Source organism: Myxine glutinosa, chromosome 12, assembly GCF_964187855.1.
Source record: "Myxine glutinosa chromosome 12, kmMyxGlut1.1, whole genome shotgun sequence".
In the NCBI taxonomy this organism is placed as follows: domain Eukaryota; kingdom Metazoa; phylum Chordata; class Myxini; order Myxiniformes; family Myxinidae; genus Myxine; species Myxine glutinosa.
The window spans coordinates 11424882-11452155 of NC_136272.1; the positions used below are offsets into that span (position 1 = coordinate 11424882).

Below are 27274 nucleotides of genomic sequence, written 5' to 3' on the forward strand. Positions count from 1 at the left end.
AGTAGCCACACTGTGTCCGTCGCAGAGTACGGCTTGGTGACATCTGGGTTTGACCGTGTCTTGAAGCTATACGTGGTACCTGTGGCAGATTGTTTGTTTGGTGCTTGGCAAGGAACAAAGTCTGGAGCAGTCAGAACCTTGAGTGAGCGGTGTCTGGCCTTTCGGTCATGTAGTGTCAGTGTTCTATGTTCATCTGTGGAGGGTGCATGTTCCCGTCGTTGGTAGAGTGCCCAGGCTGTAGCATGGAGTGTCCGCTTCCCATCAGGTGTGTCTTCATTGAAGTCACTGTTGTCCACTGCAAAGAAGACAAACGTCCCTATGCGCATGGTTCTTGGAAAGTATACACCCTGTTCTGTCGTAGACTCTATGACTGAGTTGGCCAGCTGTGTCTCCAACCGCAAGATCCGACTATAATCAACAGACAGACCGAACCCATGCAGGAAATCCAGAAGCTTCTTGTTTCTGGTGGACTGATGGACTACAATGGCAACGGCAAGCTGCTGTGGCCATTCTAAGCGATGGCGGAATGGTGCATCTGGCTCTTTGGGCTTGTACGTGACTTGGCGTTTTGACTTGTAGCCGTACATGATGTTCTGACTGATGGTTATAACATCTCGATGAATAGTGGCTGAGCGCATAGTCTCTGGCTCAATGCTCGTGGCTGGTCCTTCCAGTAGCCAGCGGAGGAAAGCATAGAGTACTTTGGGTACATGCTTTTCAGCATCATCAGTGTTCATTTCTCCTTCAAATTGCCATGGGTGCTTGTTCTGACAAGCAATGGCACTGCGGAGAACAGAGGCACTCTCAAACAGTTGTTCGATGTTTTTTTCATTTGTCTTCGTCATTGCATCTTCGACAGCTGCATCACGCACGGCAGTGGAGAATACACAGTCTGACTCGTTTCGACGTTTTGGTTTCATGAAGTGAACGTCATCAATGTGAGAGTTGATTTTCTCCTTCATGCCTTGGGTAGTAGGTGATGGGACATTGTGCACACCATTATTGTCAAGAATCCTGGAGTAAACCGACTTCAGGTCAGACATGTTGAGAATTTCACCAGCTTGGAGTAGAGAGCGAACAAGGCTGACAAACTCAATGTCTGCGGCTATTTTGATAACATTAGTTTCTTGCAGTATGTGTTCTTTGTCATCACTTGATGTCCCACTCTTGGGAGCACGTTGGACATTCTGCACCCAGCATGGGAGATGATACTTGACGTCGATCGCATGAGCATCATGTGCACTGATGGCAGCACTCAGCTGAACTTTCCACTTGTGGTTGCTGCCTTCTTCAACAGCTTTCTTCAGCTGTTTACCTGCGTTGAACGTGCATACAACATGTACACTTTCCTTAGTGACCTATTGACAGAAGAAACAAAGGTCTCTGTTGAATGGAGTTGATGATGAACGTGTGAAGCGAAGAGTCTCGTCTTGCGTAGAACCTGAGGTACTTGCAGCGGCAGGTGCAGAAGAAGGACGTCCACACCTCTTATGAAGATGCTGGGTGTCGCCATGTTCGCAGGCTTTCTGGTGGCGAACTCTAGCACGCTCCAGGTGAGCAGTGTTGCATGTAGATCCATAACATGCCCGGTGCCACTTTGCTTTATTGTTCCTCAAGTCAGTGGCAGTGAAACAGCTTAATCGTTCGCTGATCTGTTTGAAGTCGGCATCACCATATCGTGCCCTCTCCTGGATGAACTGGAGAAACTTTGCATATGAGCCCAGTGCTGGCTCAGTCACTAGTGCACCTTGGGGATCCTGGCACTGAATGCAAAGTGTGAAATCAGTTTCTTTCTTGGTTTTCTTGCTTTTTGGCTCCATCATAGCTCAGGGTCACGAATCTGGAACATACAAATAACAAATAACAATTAAGATAGATGTGCATTAAGTTAGATTTTGGACACTGGTTCGGCTGTGCCATAAAAACCTATTTTTATCCCTTGTAGGTTATTAAAGAAGGTTTCATTCAATTCTCTATCCCCAAAAATGTACAACTGGACACCAGAATCGAAACTCTAGGTCATTTAGAAGCCAAGATAATGGAATTTTACGTTTTCGACATCCGCCATTTTGAAAATCCAAAATGGCCGCCATAAAGAACTTGAAACAATTGGAGACATATTTTTTCTAGAACTTATATCATCCCTAAAGACAGCCCAACCAGTGTCCAAAAATTAACAAGCAATTTCACCGGGCATTTCAATCTGCTACATTGGCCCCCCCACTAAAACATCGACTCATGAAAATCCCCTTTATTTATTTGCGGATGACTCGACCCTCTGCCGTGACATCCCTCATCCTTCAGACAGGATGCTCTCATCTCTTCCCTCTCTTCATATCTTGAAAAACAAATCCCAAGCTGGTCAAACACTTGGAACATGTCTTTCAATCCTGAATTTAGGTAGTTTCACCAGAAAGAGGATGATGCTGGACCCTGTGTGCCCTGCAGAAATCTGGAGGGACAGGGCATGGAAAGAGAGGAGGGTGCAAGACCAGAAAGGAGGCGGTAGAAGACCAAAGACCTGTCTGCAATGGCGAAGTGATAAACTCACACTGAGCTTCAACAAGGGAGATTCCAATAATCCTGAAGGCCTTTGTTTTCATGTTATCAGTCTGAGCAGGATGTGGGGCAGGGGAGCAAGCCCAGAGGGGAAAGCAGTACTCCCTCAAGCTGCAGATGAAGGCCTTGTAGCTGGTAGGAGTTCAGGTGTGCCAAGGAAGGACTTTGTATGATGGAGGATGCCCTGCCGGTGGCAGCTTTTGAGGACAACTTTAAAATGTGGATTGCTCAAGGAAGATCGTGGCTGATAGTGAGACCCAGGGGTTTGAATGTCTGAACTTTCTTGAGAGGATTGTTAAGGTCGATGGGTGGGCAGTTGGTTGCCAGACGGTCCTTTCAGAGAGAGATAGTGAGAGTGTGGTCCTTCACATAGAGAACGATGCAGAGGACATCAACAAGGCATGTTATGATCTGTTCATCAAGAGAGGACGAGGGATGGATGAAATAACTTTTACCAAGAATGTTCTGATGCATCGCATGCACAGACAGAGCTGTCTATCAAGGTGGACAATGCTTGGGGCCAATTGCTGGAGGTAGCCCCAAATATGCCATCTCCGGCAGACCAAACTAGGCCTGGACCAACTCCAACGAGTGGAAGCCACTGTACTTACTCAGGTGAGTCAGTCATCGCGCAAATTATTGTGCTATGCACTCGTCGCTGAGTGTGAACCATAAATCTATGTAATAATCCGCTTATTCGTCCGTGTGTAAATCTTCTTTCCACCCATTGGTTGGACGGCTTGCCAGACTCCACCCACAACTGTAACCTGAAAAATCATACGGCCACCACTTTGGTGATATGTGATGCCAAAACCATCTTTGGAGCGATCATATTCAAAAACTCCATGCCCTCCCTATAAATTTTCCGTTCAGTGTAAAACAACCAAAGTTACTGTTAAAAGGATCATCAAATGTCAAAAGGTTGGAGGCAACAGGCATCGTGCAGAGTGGTAGGGTAAGTATAGGCCTCAGGCTTCAAGCCTCTGATGTCAACGTATCGGCCAGTGCAATTGGTGTCTATCCGAGCTATATAACAATGATGTATTATATATGCAATAGCCAGTGGGCATGTTTTTGCTTCAAGCCTGAGTGATATTTTTTATTTTTGGAGCCATCGAGGCAGCGGTCTGTTGCTTTATACACCACACAAATAACTGCCATTCTTTATTCCAAGGGCTTTCACTGCAGGTCATTGCTCTTCTTTCCAATTATTTCCTCTTAAATGGCTAAAAACCCATGTCATTATGAGGTCTTTTTCCGAGGAATTTCGGGAATCTCTCGAGATTGTGAAAGAAAATAATCCGTCACTTTGAACGATGCATATATATATATCTATATATATATCTATATATATATATATATATATATATATATATATATATATATATATATATATATATATATATATATATATATATATATATATTGTTACGGACCGCGGATAAGATGTTAATTTGCCGAGCGGATGGCGCCGCGGCCCGAACTGTTTTTACAATAACTAGACCCGATCCCTTAAACGTGGGCCAAATCGTGCCACAGATATTCAATGGGGAAAAGACAAAGGCGACACGGATGTGAAGAAGAGGAAGACAGAAGTAGGGAATACGATTATATAATTTATTTGCTATTTACAACCAAAAGTAACCAAGGAGAAGGAAGGATAATAAAATAATTTACAGAAGAAATCAAAGAGACACAGTGAAAATCGCTAGCTTATCTAAACAGGCTTAATTAATACCCTGGACAGAACAAACAAAGACGGACTCACACGGGGAATTGCAGAGTGGATTGGCTGGAAGGAGGTGGGTGGCTGGAGGGGGAGGAAGGCACGGAGCTGGCTGGAGCTTGATCCCGCACAGGACGTCGGGCTGGACCTCGACGGCCGCCGATGCCACCGATCCTGTCGTGTGCGCGGGGTAACGGGTCGGAGCTGCTTGGTGGAGCCAACGCTGCTGGTGGGGGGTCTGGCGTGACGGGTTATCTCTCCCTCTCTCACAAACTCCAGGACTCTCTTTTGGCTTGTCTGTCATCTGATCTCCCTCCTCGACTCTTGCTCTCTTTGCTTCGCTTCGCCCCTTCTCTCCTCTCTCTTTCTTAGTCCAACTACTTCAAGGCTTTCGCGCGCTCTTTATAGCGCCTCAGGCGATCAAGCCGCTGGTGTCCAGGACACGCCCATCGGTGAGCTCGCCTCGGCCCTGATTGGTCGGCACGGCCCTCTGGCTCCACCCTTGATGACGATGGGCGGGCACGCCCAGGAGTCGGCAGCTCCTCCCCCTTCTTCTCCGAGCCGACCTCGTGGAGAATGGAGTCGCGGAGGGAACAGTTGGCAATTGTTGGAAGGGGAATGTGAAGGGAATCTACTCTTATTTCACTTGGTGCAATGGAGTATTTAAATTAATGGAAGACACAGCCTTACACTAATACACATAATAAGGATATAACTACTGAACAGGGATATATGGTGTCCTTCGTGTATGTTTTATGGAATTAACTACGGGAACGCCCTTTGACCTTTATACAACAACAAATGCAGGAAGGAGGGTGACATTTTACAACAATTCATTACACAATAAAAAAAAACAACATTCTCATATCCACAACACTGCACCCTCCTCCCCTTAGGCACGTCCCGGGCCTATGAACTTTAGCTTTTAGTGTGGCACGTAGGTGTAGTTCCCTCTACATTTAACCTGACCTTGAGTGCGACCGTTTTAAAACATAAATAAATATGTCCCGCTGCTCCATTGCACCCTGCCTAACAGATTCACGCCCACAGCTAACCGAATTGCGGAATGGTCTTCAAACTAAAACACTTACGGTGGGGGCACATTATTTACAATGACTACTTTATTTACAAAACGCAACCCAGGACCTGTGATCGTTCTTTTGGGGGGGGGGAGACAGTCTGCCCTGCATCGATGCACCATGAAAGCACCCAAAAACGCACCAAAGCACCCTCAAGCACCACTCGGTGCACAGTCATCATAGTTCATAAAAAATAAAAACAACAAACCCTTGGTGGTGTCTTGCTCTTCGGCTCCCTCTGCTGGCTAATGCTTTCTTCCAGTTGTTGTCATCTTCTTTGCTGGTGGCCTATTTGCAATAAAATTTGCACAAAACGTGTCCATTTTTTTTTTGATTTATTTATGGCCCACAGGGCCGACTATGTGTGGTTCACCTGTGCGGCATAGGTGCCCTGTGACCAAGGTCTGCCAGCAAGATCTCGGGCCCTCATGGCCGGTTCCAGCAGAGGGGCCATGCCCCAACCCATGGGGTCCATAAGTGGTGCTCAGCCACAGACATGTGGTCCATAATGTGGTGCATCGATGCAGACAGCTGGTTCTGGGAGTTCCGGGCGCACAATGGCGGACTCCCGCACGCTCCCCTCGGCGCCCAGTGGCGCACAGTCCTCATGTGGGAGACAAGGGAGGAAAAGACAGATGAGCGAGGGGTAAGGTCACAAGGGTACACATCAATAAAGGCAATGCAAGGCGAGGTGCGTATGGAGACGGAGTGGAGAAAAGCTCGTCCCTACCGTACGTCACCCCCCCCCCCTGTCACCTACTCTACCCTTGCCCCATATTTACAAAAACCTACACCTTTACAAATTCGTCACGACTGTCACGTCTCCCCATATCTCTCCTATACCAAATTCGTCCCCACAATCCCTCTAACCAAATTTGCCATCACCCAATTCATCATCAATCCTCATAAGGAGGGAGAGATGGAACATCAGCACAATGTCACACCCACGTCATGATGCATCTCACATTCCAAACATTTGCACAATAAAATAATAAAAACCAACAAACCATGGCATGGTGTGGAGTACCATCACCTCAGGTGAGTGGATGCAGATGGTGCGAGAAGATCTCCATCCTAACTATCCTCGAAATGACATTAACACACTTTACACTACCCGGGGTCTTGCCCTGCCAAACCATTGGCCATCTTACTCTATGTGGTTTTAAGAACCAAATTCCCATTGACCAAACTGTGGTGCCTCCTCAATTTGGGGTGTCACTCCCCCGATGCAACTCCATGTGCCCTTGCACAATTTCAGGACTGGGGCGTGTAGCTCTCCCAGCAGGCCTACCCACCTGCACACCTCCACCACTGCAGTTGCCACCCGAGCTTACCTAGCTCCTCACCCTAACCTATCTAATTGGGGAAGGCCCCTCCTGGCTCTGTCACCCCTCGGTGCCCTCTGGCACTGGGCTACCCGGGTCCGTCCTCCGGATCCTCGGGCCCCATCCACAACTCTACCGGCTCCCAGAGCCCACCTGCGGCCTCACCTGGCCGACATCCTCACAGTGGTGGAGTGCCCAACCAACTACACACACTAACAGGCTACACGCCCAGCCATTTCCACAACACTAATGCACCCGTTTAACCATCATTCTTCCACCACGCACCACAGATGCCAATATCCAACCACAATTTACCTATACCCTCTACCTAACTCTTAAACTACCCTCCCCAGGTATTCGTGATGGGGTCCATCCTCCTTTCCCCCATCCACACCTTCGCACCATCCACTCCACTCCACAGTTTCCACCATACTCACTCCACGACCATCCATTCCAATACTCCATATACTCCAGACCATTTATTCCATACACCTGTTCTCCATTCACCTATAGTTGCACACCTGTGCAATCACACCTGGTGCCACCTGCACCCGCCTTCCTCCCTGGACCATTTGGTCAACACAACACACGTCACCATCACTCACTCATACACTGCTCCATCCACCTGTCCAGTTGCACACCTGTGCAATCACACCTTTTAACCACACACACGGCATCATCTGAACTCCCTGTTGCCCTGCTAACTTAGTGCTCCCCGTCTTCCCTTTAAACTAAGCACATACCATGTCATTATCATCCAAACTAAGCTACCTGCGTCCCCACTACCGGTATCATTGTCACTACCTAATCTTAACGTTACCTATTGTCATCTTCTCTAGATCCCTATCATTATCCTAACCTTCCCGGGCTAGTTTTCACTGCCAAACCCCATAACCTAGTGCTCCTTTGCCCCCGCTATGAGGGATGGCAGAGTTGCCATCCCCTCACATCGGGTATCTCTCACTACCAATTTAGCACATCAAATTCCAGCCAATTAAAAATTTGCTAATCACTACCAATCACTCTACCATTACCAATCATCACTCTGCCAATCCTTTGCCAATCATCAAATTTTGTTTTTCTAATTTCGGGGCCAAAACACTATCCTCATCATCACAGTCTACTCACTAGTGCTTCTCGGTGCGCCAATTCATCTCCAAAGCTCAGCTTCGTAAAGCCGAGCAATGAATGCGGGTTGCTTGGTGCCGGCGGCTGGATGCGTCCGGCACTCGGTGAAGGGAAGGAGGTTTACCCGGGCCGAGATCCCACGCACCATCTCGGCACAGAGCCGTCCAATGGCCCGATCTCGCCCTGCCGGAACGCCTCAACAAAAGGGGGTCGCCATGACGACCCTTCCTATCGGGCTGCCCGCTCCGCCTAGTGGAGCACGGACGCGGCCGTTCAAAGCGCGGGCCGGCGTGGATCCCGCACGGTGGTTCTTTCGAAACCGCAGCACACGAAGCTGCCCGGCACGCACCGAGGGCCCGATTCGGCTATACGTCGCTCTAACCGCTAACCCGGTTACCGTCGATGCTCCACTTGCATGCTTACACCCCGCAGCCCGTTCCTTGCTCATACATCCAGCTGTCTCCATGCTCTTTGTCATTGCACCTTCCCTGACACACCCAGGTACACTCATTCCGCTTACAGACTTGGTCACACACCTGACCAGTGACCATCGCACACCTTTGCACACACTCGTCGTTCGCACACCTCACCAACACACCTCTTCGTGCCCCCTCCTCGGTCACCTCCTCTGTGACAACCACAGGTGTGCTCTCACTTGCACACCCAACCACGTGCCTCACCACCAACTCCAGCGTGCATTCCCATACGCGCTCTACCATTCCAGGTGTGCATCCTTCCATTCCAGGTGTACATCCTCTCTCACCTGCCACAACCAACTCACGCTCCGTGTCACTCTCACTACTCTCACCTCCACACTCGGTCGCGCACTCACCCTTACTTTTGACAGCGCACTCTTTCCTCATGCACCCGTCCGTTACACACCTTTCTCGCGCATCCTCTTGCGCACACTCTCCCGTTACACCCTCCGTAACACTCACCACAGGTGTGCACTCTCTCGTTACATCCTCTGTAACACTCACCACAGGTGTGCACTCTCTCGTTACATCCTCTGTAACACTCACCACAGGTGTGCACTCTCTCGTTACATCCTCTGTAACACTCCCCACTACGCACTTCCATGTGCCCCCTCGCACACGCGCTACGACCAACTCACTCTCGCCAGCACACTCACTCCTCGGCGCGCACTTTTTCCTCACACACCCCAGAGTCGGACATTCTCGCACACCTCCTCTTTCGCACACCGTACCTGTCACACACTTCACCAACGGCCTCTCACGAACACCCGGATCCAAATCAACCCCCAAGCCGACTGAAGCTCCCCTCACATCATATACATTTCCGAATATATCGCCACTCACCTTGGCACCTCGTCTCCGCACCTCCTTCGCCACCTGCAAACTCTTTATTTGGTTAGCAAGCACACCATCATGATTTGAGCACCGACCTTGTACATATTCCATCACCTCCTCCTTTATCTCCCTCTTAGTTTCCCTCCGTCTCTTCTTAATTTCACTCACCCCCTCTTCCACTTCCTCTAACTTTTGCTTCACCTCTTTTATTTCCCGGTGCGTCTCCTCAATTTCGTCCTCTAACGCTACCTTGACCGTTTCTATGTGCGTCCTCACCTCCCGGTCCTTTGTCTCCATTACTTCTGTCACCTCGTCCAACCTCGTTGTCAGTCCCTCACGTACCATCTGACATTCCCTCTTCGTCGCTATCAAGTCGTCTTTTAGTTCTTTTTGTGTCGCCTTTAACCCTCCTAGTACCGCAGTGTTCCTTTGTACCTGCTCCACTAACTCCGTCTGTCCCACCGTCAGCTGTTCCACCTCCTGCGTCAGATCTTCTATGCCCCCCTGTAACCTAGCCGTATTATTCCTCCCCTCCTTCTCCATACGCTTCTCACCTCGCCTTACCTCCTCGCGTACCCCCGAGCCCTCCTCGCTTACACCTCGTCCTATTTCCTCCTTCATTTCTCCCATCTCTTTAGTAGATGCCGCCCTCATCTGCTCTAATTCATCCCTCTGAGCATCCAATTTAGTGTCTAACCCGATTTTCACCTCCTCTATCTGGTTCCCCATCCGTTTGATTTCCCGGGCGGATTGCTCCCCTATCTCCCGCAATTTGCCTTCCATCCTATCTTCTAGCCCCGTTAACCCATTCTTTACCTCTTTTATCCCGTTGTCTAACCCCTCAAATTTATTGTCTAACCCCGCAAATTTATTGTCTAACCCCGCAAATTTATTGTCTAAACCCTCAAATTTATTTCCCATATTGTTTAACCCGGCTCTTAATTGCTCACTAGTACCCCTCGCTTCGTCCCTCATTGCTCCCACTTGCTCACTAGTACTCCTCGCTTCGTCCTTCATTGCCCCAATTTGGTCTCCCAGCCCCCTGTTCTCTTCCATGAGGGCCCGCATTTGCAGCATGAATAGGCCCCAATCCATTGGCGGCGCTGCTACGGTCGCGGGCGTGGCGAAATTTGGTGCCGCTGTAACCACGTGCGCGAGGGCGCCATTTTGCACACCTGATACTCCCTCAACCACCTCTTCATTGCTCTCCTCTATTTCTTCCCTGTGGTCCTGCGTTACCCCTAACCCCTCTTCTAGCTCACCCACCTGCATCCGATCGCCTTGATTGTCCATGGCACGACTTCCAAATTTAAGATTTTAAATAAAACAAAATTTCTTTTTGGGCCACCCGTAATTTTGAGCGCGCTATTCGCGCTCCAGGTTCGAATCTCACTCCCAGGCACCAATTGTTACGGACCGCGGATAAGATGTTAATTTGCCGAGTGGATGGCGCCGCGGCCCGAACTGTTTTTACAATGACTAGACCCGATCCCTTAAACGTGGGCCAAATCGTGCCACAGATATTCAATGGGGAAAAGACAAAGGAGACACGGATGTGAAGAAGAGGAAGACAGAAGTAGGGAATACGAATATAATTTATTTGCTATTTACAACCAAAAGTAACCAAGGAGAAGGAAGGATAATAAAATAATTTACAGAAGAAATCAAAGAGACACAGTGAAAATCGCTAGCTTATCTAAACAGGCTTAATTAATACCCTGGACAGAACAAACAAAGACGGCCTCACACGGGGAATTGCAGAGTGGATTGGCTGGAAGGAGGTGGGTGGCTGGAGGGGGAGGAAGGCACGGTGCTGGCTGGATAGTAAGGGCATTTTATGAGATATTTCACAAATCTGTTAACTAAATTGTTACCAAAAAATTTCTTCACCAATATGTTTGTAAAGGTGTGTAATAACATGTGTTAAAATGTTGAAGGTCAACTCCTGTGGGAAACCCAGAAAAAAAGCTGTTGAATTCGGGTACCGAAAAATTATTTTCGAGAATTTTTATTTTTTTAAATCGGCCCTTAAGTAACTTATGAGGGGTCAAATAAGGGTTTTTCATGATTCTGAGTTGATTGTTGATCACCCGGGGGAAAGCTGCTGTTGTCTGTGGATCTGGCAAAGGTGGTGCCGGAGAGGTGACTTCGAACCAACCCATTGAGTGAAAGGGAGTGTTTCCGTGAATAGAGACAATGTTTAAATCTATATTGTCTCCAACAAACTGAGTGACTGCATTGTTTGTTTCCCCAACCTCCATAAAGACCACCTGATCATTACTTGACAATTCACTTTCACTGGCTGGCACTTTGGCTGTCATCACTGATTGATCCTCAAGCGCAGCATCAACCGCAACCTCATCATTGATCTGTTCATCGGTTTCCTCCACAATGGTGTCAAGAGTGCCAGAAGTATCTGGAACATCATCTCCACTCCTACTATTAAGGAAGCAGTATTTGTAGTTTTGTGTCTCCGTGTAAGACTCAGTGTATCCCAGCCGGTGGAGCTTGTTGAGCATCCATTTTGACCCAAATCTATGATCAAGTTGTATGGCAAGCCCCATTTGGTGTGGCAATACTCCAGACCGAGGTCGACAGGCCTTAATAAAATTCTGCCCCCAAACGGCAACTCTTTCGTCTGTCTTGACAATCGGTCTCAAGAACATCTGAAGGCTTGCAGGAACAAGTGTCAGCTGACTATCGATGTCAGTCATACTGTGTGTGGTGGGGTACGACTTTGGACCTAAATCAATCAAGGCAATATCATTGGATATGAACTTGAGTGCCGTCTTTATGATCTGAGTCTTCTCATCTCCATGGTCAAGATTAGCATGATGCACTCGCAGAATATTGTCGGTGCCATCTTTGAGACAGAATACATCTGCCCTTCTTTCCTGTGTTGTGAAATACAAGGTGTCTTCGTATTTCTCTAGAAGTTTTATCTTTAGCCAATGCTTTGAATAAGAAAGGCTCTTCTCTGGTGACTGATCAAACTCCTGCAGCTTTTCATGGACTTGGTCCATGTTCATTACCCCATGCTCTAATTCTGAGTCTAACCATTCGCAGAATTCAATAAAAACTGCCTCTCGCTCCTCATCAATACTCCTCTGTCCTCTCTTCCTTTTTCCTTCCTCATCAGTCTTGGACAAACTGTCACCTCTCGCAAACATAAGTTTGCATCGCAAACTTCTGATCACTTCCGTTTCCGGTCTTGCTGGCGAGGGTTCGTTTATTCTCAGCTCTCCATGCTATCCATCGAAATCGAAGTTAAGTAATTGTTCCCATTTGTATTTTCGTTATAACTATTTATTTTATGGTGTATATATTGTCTCCCGACGAAGATTTTCGGTGCAAATCTTTCATACCTGTATTGAAAATCGTGTTAATTCGGGTCGTGTTTTGAGGCCTTGTAGTTGTACAGTGAACACTGTACAACCTTGAGGCTTTGTTTTTCTCTCAGCGGTCCGTGTTTTTGTGATCCAATAACTTTCGTTCTCTGTTTTCCCAATCTTTTCACCCCATAGCCCTCTTCCTTGTGTAAATCACAACTCAAAAAAATCCAAAAAAAAAACATTTCCTTCTCTGTTCTCATTCGTTTATTCATTCTTATTCGTTCGGTCGATCGTTCTTCGACCACGTGTTTCTCCCCCATTTCCCCAGATAGATTGTCAAATTTCAACTCGTTATTTTATCGTCCATGCGTTATTGTTTTGATTATATTTACTTTTGCTTTGAATTTCCTGTAACTTGTAATTATTTAATCGTGTTCTGCTCCTCGTGTGCGGCCTTGTAGTTGTACCCCCGTCGGTGTTTGTTATCTTAATCGTGTTTTGCTTGGCTCTTAGTTTTTTTCCCTTCTACCCCGAACATAATACTCTGTCTAACGTTCTAAATCCCCACCTCCCCCCCCCCCCCCACCCCCAAAAACCAAAAAAAAAACAAAAAAAAAAAACATTTATTTTCCTTTCTCCACGTGTACTGTTGACTCATCCTGTATTTTCTGTCCAGGTGTGCTGTTCGCCCCGCCCCCATTAACTCCTTGCCATCCACCGTTTGCCCTTCACGTGACTCATGGTGGTCCCTCTCGGCTCTCCCCCCGTTGGTATTTTTGTGCACATAAGATTGTTCACGGTTCTGTTTAAATATTATTTAAATATGTATAACCTTTCCCCTTCAGTGTTTTACTCAGTGGTATTTTACAACACGCTGTTTTTCTTCCTATTTAAAAGGCTTTTCTCAATTTCCTCTCCAACTCATTCCACTTCAAAAAAAAGAAATTCAATATCTTATACGTCTCCCTCACTACATGGTCTAAATTCACATTCATTCCATCCCTCCTCCATCATCCTGAACCGGATTGCTAACTTGAAAATCACAACAAACCCAATTTGTTATCAATGTTCGTCTTTCATTAATCATCCACTTTCTAAACTCCCCTCTTGCCCCTCCCATCCAAATCCCTCCCCTTGCACCTACACTCCTAAACTCCCCCCTTGCCCGGCCACTCTTAAACTCCCCCCCTATCCCTCCACTCCTGAACTCCCTCCTTGCCCTTCCACTCCTGAACTCCCCCCTTGCCCTTCCCCTCCTAAACTCCCCCCTCACTCCTCCCCTTCAAAACTCCCCCCCAACCCCTCCCATTCAAATCTCCCCCCATACCATTCCTCTCCAATTCTCCCTCCTCCCCCCTCCTCCTCAAAGCTGCCTCCTCCCCACTTCGTCTCCCTTCTATCTCATACCTCCACCCCCCCCCCCCCCAACCTTCTTCTTTCCTCTGCCCCCCCTCAAACAACCCCTCTCTGTGCCTCATCCCTTCACCTTCAAACCTTTCATCCTCCTCATCCTTCCCTTTCTTGGAACTCTTCTGCAATCGCTGACACACTAACAACTGCTCTCCCTACCTCCCCCTCTCATCCTTCATCTTACCCTACTCCTCCCCTCCCCTGTCCTGTACCCGATGCTCCCCCTCTCTCTTCATTAACGGTATGGACCTCAAACATCCGGGGCCTTCGCTCAAACCTGACTGATCTCTCCACACAGGTTGCTTCTGACAATCCAGACTTGATCTGCTTAACAGAGACTTTCCTCCTTCAAGATGTCTCTGATTCCTTAATATCTCTTCCTGGTTACTCCCTCCTCCGGTATGATAGACCTGAGCCTCGGCCTGGTGGTGGGGTGGCTATCTTTATCAAAAACTCTCTTCCTCACTCTCCTTGCACTGCCCTCTCTCCTCCTCACCCCCAGGAGTACCTCTGGCTACGGCTTCCTCTCCGCTCCCACCTTTTGTTCATATGTGTTCTGTACCGTCCCCCAAACAGTGATGACTCCATCTACATTTCACTGTCTGACAACATGGACCAACTTCTATCCACTCATCCCAACTCTCTCTTCCTCATATGTGGTGACTTCAATTGTCATCATGCCACCTGGTTGGGTGTGGGTTCCTCTCTCACCAGTCATGGCACCTCAGCAAAGGACTTCTGTGACTCACTGGGATTGACACAATCTGTCAATTTCCCGACCCGGATCTCAGCCAATGGAGTATCTTCTCTTCTAGACTTGGTTATGTCTAACTTCCCTGCTAATGTCTGCTGCTCTTCTTCTGCTCCAATCGGTTCTTCTGATCATGTGCTTGTCAAAGTGGACATCTCTCTGGCCATTCTCAGAGAGCCTCCTCAGCGTCGACGAGTCTGGCATTTCACTCAGGCCGACTGGGACGGTCTTCAAGCAGCCATCAATCGTCTGGATTGGTCTCCCATCTCCACTGCCTCTGACATCAATTCTTCCTGGGAATTCTTCCAAAGCAAACTGATCTCTCTCATGCACAGATTTATCCCATCTCGCCTTCAGTTGTCTTACCCTTCCTCCCGTCCATGGTACACTGAATCTTGTGGTGAGGCAGTTGCCCTGAAACAACTTGCCTTTGCCTCTTGGAAGGCTAATCCAACTGAAGGAAATCTCAGTTCCTTCCACCAAGCTCGGAACAAGTGTGTGTCTACCCTCAGGAGTGCCAGGAAGCACTATCTCTCCTCACTCAAGAATGAACTCTCAAACCTGTCTCCTTCCTCCAAATCCTGGTGGCGTCTGGTCAAATCCGTTTCTGGTGTTTGTTCCCCCTCCATCCCCTCCCTTACCTCAAATGGCCACACAGTTGACATCGCACGTGACAAAGCCGAATGCCTCAACTCTGTGTTTGCCTCAAACTCCTTAGTCCCAAACCCATCTCTCTCTGTTCCCACCTTTCCCAGTCGAACCAAACTGCTCCTGGACTCTGTGACCTTCTCTCCTGACAAGGTGGAGGAGTTTTTGTCAAACCTCGACTCTGATTCTGCAACTGGACCAGATGGCATCAGCCCACGGGTCCTAAAATCCTGCTCTGCCGCTCTATCTCACCCTCTCTCTGTTCTTTTCACCCTATCTTTTGCTCAAGGTCATCTGCCAGCATCCTGGAAATCAGCAAACATTACCGCTTTACACAAAAAAGGTGCAAAAACAGATCCTTGCAACTACAGACCAATCAGCCTGCTCCCAATTATCAGCAAAGTCATGGAATCCATCATTGCTTCGGATATGAAATCTTTCCTCTTCTCCAATGGCTTGATCTCTGATCATCAATTTGGGTTCAGACCAGGTCACTCTACTCTGGACATGCTGCTTCTGCTGTCTCAACAATGGATGGAGGTCCTCAATGCCAAACAGGAAATCAGAGCTGTCTCCCTTGACATATCACGTGCCTTCGATACGGTCTGGCACCCAGCTCTGCTCACCAAACTCTCCTCCTATGGTATCCATGGAAATCTCCATGCATGGCTTGCGGACTTCCTCTCTGGTCGTAGTCAACGTGTGGCCCTGAATGGATTTCTCTCATCTCCCCTTCCCGTTCAGGCTGGAGTTCCCCAAGGCAGTGTGCTGGGCCCTGTGCTTTTTCTGGTCTTTATCAATGATCTCTCCGACTCTGGAAAATCCTCTGTATCTCTTTGCTGATGACTCCACTCTCTGCCGCTCCATTCCTCTTCCCTCAGATTGGCAGTCTGCAGCCTCCTCACTCTCTGAAGACCTGGACAAAATCACAGAGTGGTCAAACATGTGGAACATGTCTTTCAATCCTGACAAATCTCACACTCTTACTATGTCTCTCCGAAAAGATCGACTGGACAACCCTCCCATCTACTTTCTCAACAATCCTCTCCAAGAAGTTCTGTCGCTCAAGCTTTTGGGTCTCACCATCTGCCATGATCTTTCTTGGGAAAACCACATTTCCAAGCTGGCCTCCAAAGCCAGTCGCCGACTGGGCATCCTTCGTCGTGCGAAGTCCTTCCTAGGCACACCTGAGCTCCTCACCACATACAAGGCTTTCATCCGCAGCTCAATGGAATACTGTTCTCCCCTATGGGCTGGTGCTCCTGCCTCACACCTGGCTCGGCTTCACGCTGTTGAATCCAAAGCTTTCAGAATCATTGGAATCTCCCGCGATGAAGCTATCTCTGAGGGCCTTTCACTCACTCACCGCAGGCAGGTAGGTGGTCTTTCTGTCTTCTACCGACTCCTCTCCGGCCTTGCTCCCCCAGCTCTCTCTGTGCTCTGTCCCCCAAATATTCCTACAGGTCGCACAAGATCTGCCAGCCACCCTCTGATGGTTAAACTGCCGAAATCTCGGCTCTCTGCTCACCTTCACTCTTTCATTCCTCTTTTCTCCCGCCTCTGGAACAAACTCCCACACTCACTTCAATCACACTCCTCCCTCCAGGTCTTCAAAACAGCTGTTCACCACCATCTCTTATCTTCCCCCATCCAAAACCTTGATCTTTTCTACCCCCACTAATTCACCCCAGATCCACCTTGTTTGAAATTCCAACTTCTTTCCTGGAAGTCTTGGCAGTGTCCATATGTTTTATACCTCTCCCACCCCCCCCCCCCCCCTTCCCATGCCTCCCCCCCAAAGCCCTCTCCCTCCCACAGTTCTCTCGATGTCTCCATGTCTCTCGGTCCCTGCTCTCAAATGTTGTTTGTGTCCTTCCCCCTCTCTCCCCATCTTGTCTACCGCTCCCGATGTTATTTGTTTTGTGTGTCTGTTTGTCTTTCTGTGTGATTAATGTTCGCTCTTTCACGAGCCTCGATCTTGTATACAAAAAAAAAAAAAAAAAAAAAAAAAAAAATGGTACAGTGTTTCTTCTGCTACCAAGTCGTTGATCCCTTCCAGGCGTCCAGTGACTTCAGTGCCCCAGTCATCCCCGCGACTCCGTGCTGTCTTCAGCAAGCTTGCCTTCAGTGTATCTGCAGTCAAATTATCTGGCACTCTGTATTTCTTTCTAGCTTGTGCTGGATTATTTTTGTAGAGCTGGGCTGGTTGTTTGCAAAGAATGCATACATCCTTATACAGGAGGTCAACTGACTGTGATCTTCTAGAACTGCAGCCAGTTGATGAACTGAACTCACAAGTAGTGCGTCTTCTCTTCAACTTTGATGACTCTTTCTCTGCCTTTGATGCTTGAGCTGATTTCTTGGTGGTTGCAACAAAGTTGTTGTACAGATCATTTTTACACTTCTGGTGGTACCTCAGTTTTCCTTCCTTTTGAGCCTCCTTCATACGTTCCACAACAGTAACATTTTCGACAGTTTCTGCTTGTTTCAATAAAGTTGAGTATCCCTTTGGAGTTGCCTGTATGAGCCTTTCAGCTGGTGTATCCGAGCGTGCACAGATGAAGCAATTGAGCACAGGTGGAGTAACGTCTTCATCCATATTGCTAGACTCCATGTCCTGCAAAGTAGAAAATGAGATATATTTAGAAATTATTTTTCCACAAAGGAGTGTCTGTGGTGAAATATAAATGTTAACAATCAACTCAGAATCATGAAAAACCCTTATTTGACCCCTCATAAGTTACTTAAGGGCCGATTTAAAAAAATAAAAATTCTCGAAAATAATTTTTCGGTACCCGAATTCAACAGCTTTTTTTCTGGGTTTCCCACGGGAGTTGACCTTCAACATTTTAACACATGTTATTACACACCTTTACAAACATATTGGTGAAGAAATTTTTTGGTAACAATTTAGTTAACAGATTTTCATATGTTTCCCTTACTAGGAGCTTGATCCCGCACGGGACGTCGGGCTGGACCTCGACGGCCGCTGATGCCACCGATCCTGTCGTGTGCGCGGTGTAACGGGTCGGAGCTGCTTGGTGGAGCCAACGCTGCTGGTGGGGGGTCTGGCGTGACGGGTTCTCTCTCCCTCTCTCGCAAATTCCTGGACTCTCTTTTGGCTTGTCTGTCATCTGATCTCCTCCCTCCTCGACTCTTGCTCTCTTTGCTTCGCTTCGCCCCTTCTCTCCTCTCTCTTTCTTAGTCCAACTACTTCAAGGCTTTCGCGCGCGCTCTTTATAGCGCCTCAGGCGATCAGGCCGCTGGTGTCCAGGACACGCCCATCGGTGAGCTCGCCTCGGCCCTGTTTGGTCGGCACGGCCCTCTGGCTCCGCCCTTGATGACGATGGGTGGGCACGCCCAGGAGTCGGCAGCTCCTCCCCCTTCTTCTCCGAGCTGACCTCGTGGCGAATGGAGTCGCGGAGGGAACAGTTGGCAATTGTTGGAAGGGGAATGTGAAGGGAATATACTCTTATTTCACTTGGTGCAATGGAGTATTTAAATTAATGGAAGACACAGCCTTACACTAATACACATAATAAGGATATAACTACTAAACAGGGATATATGGTGTCCTTCGTGTATGTTTTATGGAATTAACTACGGGAACGCCCTTTGACCTTTATACAACAACAAATGCAGGAAGGAGGGTGACATTTTACAACAAGTAATTACACAACAATTAAAAAAAACAACATTCTCATATCCACAACAATATATATATATATATATATATATATATATATATATATATATATATATATATATATATATATATATATATATATATATATATATATATATATATATATATATATATATACACAAGGTGATTGAAAAGTAACTCCCTATTTTTAAATACTTCTAATTTATTTCTTAACTATAATTTTTACAAGAAATGGATATAAGAAGAAAGCGTATAGCATGACGTTTTATTTAAAATTCGATATGGGCACCAGAATTCGCCACCAGCTTCTCAAGCCGCCCGGGAACCGCATCAACTGATTTCACCAGGAACTCTTGTGGGATGGAAGACATAACTTCTCGTATTCGCCCTTCAAGTTCTTCCAAAGTCGTTGGTTTGGTACAGTAGACTTGCTCTTTTACCCAACCCCAAAGAAAAAAGTCACATGGTGTTAAGTCAGGGCTCCTGGCTGGCCACTCATACGGACCACGACGACCCATCCATCTCCCAGGGAAGTGGGCATTCAGCCATTCACGAACAACAATAGCAAAATGTGGAGGAGCGCCATCTTGCATGAAAATCAAATCTTCAACATTCTCCGAAGCACTGATAATTGGCCAGATTTCGTCTTGCAGCATGGTGAGGTACCTTTTGGCATTCATGGTATCGCGAAGAATGAAGGGACCTACAATCCTTTCTGAAGTCATTCCACACCACACCGTTACCTTGGGCCGATATTGCGTTTTTTCAGAAATAACACGAGGATCTTCTCCTGCCCAGTAATAGCAGTTGTGACGGTTCACAAACCCACCGATGTGAAATACCGCTTCATAAGACCAGAGGATATTTTTAAAGAGATCAGACCAATCTTCATACCAAGCCAGCATCACCTCCCCAAACTCCATGCGAATGTCGCAGTCTTCAGCAGAGATTGCTTGACAGTAGGCCTCCAAGCATGCCATTTAAGCTCCTTTTTGAGCACAGTTCGTTTTGAGATATCTTGTTCACAGACAGACAGACAAACAGACAGACAGGTGAAAACATAACCTCCATCCACCTTTGGTCGCAGAGGTAAAAAGGTGGGAACGAAGGCAAGACGGACGGCCAGTTTTTTTGCGATGAGTAACTCAGCCTGTGAGGATGTTCAGTGATCTCACCGAGGGCTGCAGGTTGGAGGCACCATCTGCATGGAAGGGACGGGTGTTGAGGAGAGCCTATCGGAGCACCGTGCATGTGGTGCCGTGTAGCAAAGAGGGAGGGAGCAGAAGCGTGTGCTCCTTGTCGAGTATCTTATTGGCCAGTGTTACGTGCTCCTCCCCGACACCCTGGTCACGGTGTACCTCCGAGCCCCGAGAGGAGTCACGGCAGAAAAATGTGTTATTCTGTGTGTCAAAGATCAATGGAGAAGCCACCCTAATTGTTACTCACAAACAAATATTGTATTGAGATCACACAAGAATAACAGTACAACAACAATAGTATTCAAAAGTACAATCAATATGTCCTATGAATATGTCCTATGTCCTGTACCATCAGTTTTGCAATATATAACTCACTGTGCTCCAAGTGAGTGGAACAAGAACATTCCCCAATGTCTCTTATTCCCGGCTCCAAGACGAAGTTGATTCGCTCCAGCGATCGCTAGAACGATGTCCAAACGAGACCAGAATCCCGTGCGGATGGCCAGGGCAGTCACACAGCCGAAGCTGTACATAGGCGCCCTCAAGGTGACTGGGAAATCCAAAGGTGCCCTACAGGCGACCGAGAGATCACACCCTCGGGTATGGACGAATTAGCCTTCAAACATCCGCGTCACACACACACACGCCTCAGATCGACGTCTGAATGCGAGGAGAATTGTCGAAAAGAAACGAAACCGCAAGTGAAGCACAAATCCTGCGCAAGTCAAAATGGCCGACGACCCGGTCTCGTGGCGCACGGCACGGCGATGATTCTCTCCTGAATCGATCGCAAAACCTGACATGCAGGTCGACCGGTCACAGTGATGACAACTCCGTCGTAGGAATTCCTCTCCCGGAAACCCGAAAGTTCGCCAGTGACTGGCTCGCCAACGTTTGCTTCAGAACCCAGAGCAACTCGGCTTTCTTGTCGGACTCATTCGCTCCGCCCTTTTTTTCTCTCCTTCTTCTTCGTCTTCCGGTTCCCGATCCGGTTTCATTTTTAAAACATTCCTTTTACCTTTTGACAATAATAATTGCTATTTCCCTCAAACAACACTAATAATAATACATGGAACCAGAAATGTCTCAAGTGGATGAAAGCCACCACAACGGAAGTGACGAAGCCATAACACTTCCCCCCCTCAAGAAAGAAAGTTTGAACATAGTGAAAACTTTCTTTGTCGGCAAAACTCTTCCAACAAACAACAGTAAACTCACACCCAAATCATCAATTCCCGTGAGCAACGATATAATCAATATTTCCCAAAAATAAAGCAACAAAACTTCAAACAACCTACAGATATCTCCAAGGTTAGTTCACTCTGGACAAAGCATCCGCAACGACATTGTCCCTGCCCTTTACATGCTCAATTTCCAAGTTGAACTCCTGCAAAGCCAAACTCCATCTCATCAACCTCTAATTTTATTTTTCTTTTTTTTGAATGAAGGTTAAGGGGGTTTGATCAAAAATCCAAAGTCAAGCAAATCTATAACACTTTTTAGGGAGGCCGAGCTGAGAGCCAGGTTTAATGGTGGTTGGGTGGTGAGGCCTGGAAGTATTCACTACATGGACGCCTTCAGGAACGTGGAGTTCGCGGTTAATCTGTGCAGGAAGGTTCACTACAGGGACACCTTTAGGAACGTGGAGTTCGCGGTTAATCCGTGTAGGAAAGTTCACTACATGGACGCCTTTAAGAACGTGGAGTTAACGGTTAATCCGAGTAGGAATCTTGTCTCGGCTGCTCCGCAGCATTCAGTGCTTCAACTCTTCCTAACTTTCATAATAATCATGGTTGGAACACTTGTTGCTGTAGTCACGTGAATAGCGGTCTCCTTCTCGGCCACTACCCTGATAATCATCCCTTCGGGAGGTGCCGTAAATCTGGGAGCCTCCATAGCAATATCGACTGCGGCCACCACCAAAACTACTACTCCTACCCCGGGAGCCATAGCCACTCCTGAATCTACCTCCACGTTTTCCTCCTCTGTAGCCCCCTCGACGCCCATGGCCTGCCCTCTCTACTATTAAGGTCCGACCATCCAAATCCTTGCCATTCAAATCCTTTTCTGCATCTTTGGCATCCTTTGTGTTTTCAAACGTGACAAAGCCAAACCCTCTTGACTTCTGCGTCTCCCTGTCTTTTATCAGCCGCACTTCCAAGAGTGGTCCATATTGGCCGAAGACAACTTCCAGAACAACTGGACTTCGAGTCCAGAACAACTTCCCTGGTTTTGAAGTTCAGTCCACCCACAAAGAGCTTGCCAACATTGCCTCCATCCATGACTTGTGTGCGCTGACACTTAGTTTTTGGGTACTTGACAAGACGTGCCTGTGCAAAGCGTGACGTCAGTACCTTCCTCTTCTCTTCAGAGCGCTTCCTACCCATAGCACGAGTCGCGGTACAGGATGGAAAGATACCCGGAATCTCCTGCTCTAACTGCGCGGCGTTATTTTCCATACTAGGCTTTTCAACAAACATCGGGTTACCAGAAACTTGACCACCGGCCAAATCATTCCCGATAACAAAAGATACTCCCTCTACAGGAAGAGTGGCTTGTAAACCTACGGTGACCGGTCCTGACGCCAAATCAGACTGCAAATGGATGACATGAAGTGGAGCTTTAACACAGCCACCAACCCCCTGTAAAAGAACACTATATGTCTTTATTTATTTAATTACTTATACTTTACCCCCACATGTCCGTGGGATTTTCCTATGGTTTTTGTATTGCTTGGTTGTATATCCTGTGTTTTGGTTTATCCTGATTAAAGGATTTGCATTCATTCCACTGTTTTGAATTTGCATGGCATTACGGGATTGGCCTACATTTGCATACTGTGTATCGGTGAGTGGGTGTGTAAAGTTGCGTCAGCATTCGGATGATAACTCCACTCGGTCACATCTAACTTCTTAAATGGTGCGGCCTGCACACAGGGAACGTATTGACCTCCCGAGGACGAAAATTAGGACCTCTGGAGCAATAGGCGCCCGCAGAACTACGTAACTTCCGGTTAGTGCACCCTTTCGCGACAACAGTCACGTGATTGGATACGTTGAAAACAAACCACAAAAGGGCACGGCACGTGTTACAGCTTACTTCCGGTAGTCTCGCCCTCACCTGTGGGGCCGTACCCGAGCCCTCTACCCAAGGGCCAGGTCAAACACCATCAACCTATGGTTGTTTGTCCTTGCCCTTTTCTTTTTCAATACTGAACATCAGGCAAGTAATCAGCACGTACCATTTTAAATGTATTTGGTATGACTCGGCCGGGGTTCGAACCTCCGAGCCTCACAAAGAACGCTTCAAACATTACGGTTTTGGGGGTCTCAAGATGGCGGCGCAATGGTTTCGACATCCGGCCATGACAGGAAAATCCAGTCAGCACAGCAAATGTTTGATTATCATCAATGATAATATTTCCTGAGAGACTGCGCCAGAAGCGCTGATGATATGTAAGGAGTGTGGTACATTGATGATGATGACCTCAACGGAAAGTAGGACAAACAAAACACTGAAATGGCAGGAAGGAATGTCGTGCAGGAACAACAACAACAACAACAATGCACCCATTCATGGGACTCGTCCCGCGTTGAGTTGGAAATGACAGTGTTTAACTGCGAGTTCACGGCTGCGTGAAAAAGCTTCTCTTGGCGCATGAAAGAACGTTCGCTCGGTAACACTGCAGGTAGTTACATGAAGATGTGAGTAGTGGTCGCCATGTCTGAGGCGCCGCTGACGCTGCACGGCCTGGTAGCCGAGGCTCGCACTCCCGACGATGCTCCAGCCGTGCGCTACAGCGGCCTCGAGCCCGGCCAGGCGGAACTCCTTTCGTACGGGGAGATGCGGCGGATCGCCCGACGTGTTTGTGACGTCTTATGTTTGGTGTCGTCCCCAGCTCGCTCGCCCGTCGCCCTGTTCTGTGAGCCGGCCGTCTTGTTGCCTGCGTGGGTACTCGGGTACGTGCGTCTTGGTAGAATCCTTTCAAACACGTGATCAATGGCGAGCTTTATGTGCGATCTGTCATCCTCAAGGAACACGTTGTCATCAGTTAAGGGTTTAAATTCAAGATCGAGGCTCATGGAAGAACGCGATCATGGAGGAAAGCGACGAACCGCCATTCAAGAGATGAGGAAACAATTGGACGCAATGAGCAAAGGAATGAACGAACAGAAAAAGAGGAGAGGGAAGAGTAACCTGTGAAAAGGTGGGTTGGGGAGGGTTAATGGGTGGAGATTGGGAATGGCAAGATTACATGTCTGGAATGGGAATGGCAAGATTGCAGGTCAGGATTAGGAATGGCAAGATTGCAGGTTGGGATTAGGAATGGCAAGATTAGGCCTACAGGTCAGGATTGGGAATCCAAGATTACATGTCTGGAATGGGAATGGCAAGATTACATGTCTGGAACGGGAATTGCAAGATTGCAGGTCTGGATTGGGAATTGCAAGATTGCAGGTCGGGATTGGGAATGGCAAGATTGCAGGTTGGGATTGGGAATCCAAGATTACATGTCTGGAATGGGAATGGCAAGATTGCAGGTCAGGATTAGGAATGGCAAGATTGCAGGTTGGGATTGGGAATCCAAGATTACATGTCTGGAATGGGAATGGCAAGATTGCAGGTCAGGATTAGGAATGGCAAGATTGCAGGTTGGGATTAGGAATGGCAAGATTAGGCCTACAGGTCAGGATTGGGAATCCAAGATTACATGTCTGGAATGGGAATGGCAAGATTACATGTCTGGAACGGGAATTGCAAGATTGCAGGTCTGGATTGGGAATTGCAAGATTGCAGGTCGGGATTGGGAATGGCAAGATTGCAGGTTGGGATTGGGAATCCAAGATTACATGTCTGGAATGGGAATGGCAAGATTACATGTCTGGAATGGGAATTGCAAGATTGCAGGTCTGGATTGGGAATTGCAAGATTGCAGGTCGGGGTTGGGAATGGCAAGATTGCAGGTTGGGATTGGGAATGGCAAGATTGCAGGTCGGGATTGGGAATGGCAAGATTGCAGGTTGGGATTAGGAATGGCAAGATTGCAGGTCTGGATTGGGAATTGCAAGATTGCAGGTCGGGATTGGGAATGGCAAGATTGCAGGTTGGGATTAGGAATGGCAAGATTGCAGGTCGGGATTGGGAATGGCAAGATTGAATGTCGAGATTGGGAATGGCAAGATTGCAAGTCGGGATTGCGAATGGCAAGATAACAGGTTGGGATTGGGAATGGCAAGATTGCAAGTCGGGATTGGGAATGGCAAGATTGCAGGTCGGGATTGGGAATGGCAAGATTGCAGGTTGGGATTAGGAATGGCAAGATTGCAGGTCTGGATTGGGAATTGCAAGATTGCAGGTCGGGATTGGGAATGGCAAGATTGCAGGTTGGGATTAGGAATGGCAAGATTGCAGGTCGGGATTGGGAATGGCAAGATTGCAGGTTGGGATTAGGAATGGCAAGATTGCAGGTCGGGATTGGGAATGGCAAGATTGCAGGTCGGGATTGGGAATGGCAAGATTGCAGGTTGGGATTAGGAATGGCAAGATTGCAGGTCGGGATTGGGAATGGCAAGATTGCATGTCGAGATTGGGAATGGCAAGATTGCAAGTCGGGATTGGGAATGGCAAGATAACAGGTTGGGATTGGGAATGGCAAGATTGCAAGTCGGGATTGGGAATGGCAAGATTGCAAGTCGGGATTGGGAATGGCAAGATTGCAAGTCGGGATTGGGAATGGCAAGATAACAGGTTGGGATTGGGAATGGCAAGATTGCAAGTCGGGATTGGGAATGGCAAGATTGCAGGTCAGGATTGGGAATGGCAAGATTACATGTCTGGAATGGGAATGGCAAGATTGCAGGTTGGGATTAGGAATTGCAAGATTGCAGGTCTGGATTGGGAATTGCAAGATTGCAGGTCGGGATTGGGAATGGCAAGATTGCAGGTTGGGATTAGGAATGGCAAGATTGCAGGTCGGGATTGGGAATGGCAAGATTGCATGTCGAGATTGGGAATGGCAAGATTGCAAGTCGGGATTGGGAATGGCAAGATAACAGGTTGGGATTGGGAATAGCAAGATTGCAAGTCGGGATTGGGAATGGCAAGATTGCAAGTCGGGATTGGGAATGGCAAGATTGCAGGTTGGGATTAGGAATGGCAAGATTGCAAGTCGGGATTGGGAATGGCAAGATTGCAAGTCGGGATTGGGAATGGCAAGATAACAGGTTGGGATTGGGAATGGCAAGATTGCAGGTTGGGATTAGAATGGCAAGATAACAGGTTGGGATTGGGAATGGCAGGAGAACAGGTTGGGATTGGGAATGGCAAGATTGCAGGTTGGGATTAGGAATGGCAAGATTGCAAGTCGGGAATGGAAATGGCAAGATTGCAGGTTGGGATTAGGAATTGCAAGATTGCAGGTCTGGATTGGGAATGGCAAGATTGCAGGTCGGGATTGGGAATGGCAAGATTGCAGGTCGGGATTGGGAATGGCAAGATTGCAAGTCGGGATTGGGAATGGCAAGATTGCAAGTCGGGATTGGGAATGGCAAGATAACAGGTTGGGATTGGGAATGGCAAGATTGCAAGTCGGGATTGGGAATGGCAAGATTGCAAGTCGGGATTGGGAATGGCAAGATTGCAAGTCGGGATTGGGAATGGCAAGATTGCAAGTCGGGATTGGGAATGGCAAGATTACAGGTTGGGATTGGGAATGGCAAGATAACAGGTAAGGAATGGGAATGGCAAGATTGCAGGTTGCGATTGGGAATTGCAAGATTGCAGGTTGCGATTGGGAATTGCAAGATTGCAGGTCTGGATTGGGAATTGCAAGATTGCAGGTCAGGATTGGGAATTGCAAGATTGCAGGTCAGGATTGGGAATTGCAAGATTGCAGGTCAGGATTGGGAATGGCAAGATTGCAGGTTGGGATTAGGAATGGCAAGATTGCAAGTCGGGATTGGGAATGGCAAGATTGCAGGTCAGGAATGGGAATTGCAAGATTGCAGGTCAGGATTGGGAATGGCAAGATTGCAGGTCGGGATTGGGAATGGCAAGATTGCAGGTCAGGAATGGGAATTGCAAGATTGCAGGTCAGGATTGGGAATGGCAAGATTGCAGGTCGGGATTGGGAATGGCAAG

At 47.8% G+C, this 27274-nt stretch overlaps 1 protein-coding gene across 5 annotated transcripts in view; it reads left to right on the forward strand.

Moving 5' to 3' along the window:
• Positions 1 to 27274, forward strand: part of AASDH (aminoadipate-semialdehyde dehydrogenase) — a 107051-nt gene that overhangs the window by 41598 nt on the left and 38179 nt on the right. For 2 of the 5 annotated variants that reach the window (XM_068133279.2, XM_068133280.2), the window contains exon 1: positions 23659 to 24093. The exons of 1 other annotated variant lie outside the window; for it this stretch is intronic. In XM_068133279.2, coding sequence (XP_067989380.2) covers positions 23855 to 24093 — 239 coding nt within the window. In that variant the 5' untranslated portion in view covers positions 23659 to 23854. Of the gene's footprint in view, positions 1 to 23658; positions 24094 to 24185; positions 24342 to 27274 lie in introns of those variants that run through there. 2 more of the 5 variants (XM_068133281.2, XM_078766466.1) reach the window with 2 other exon arrangements.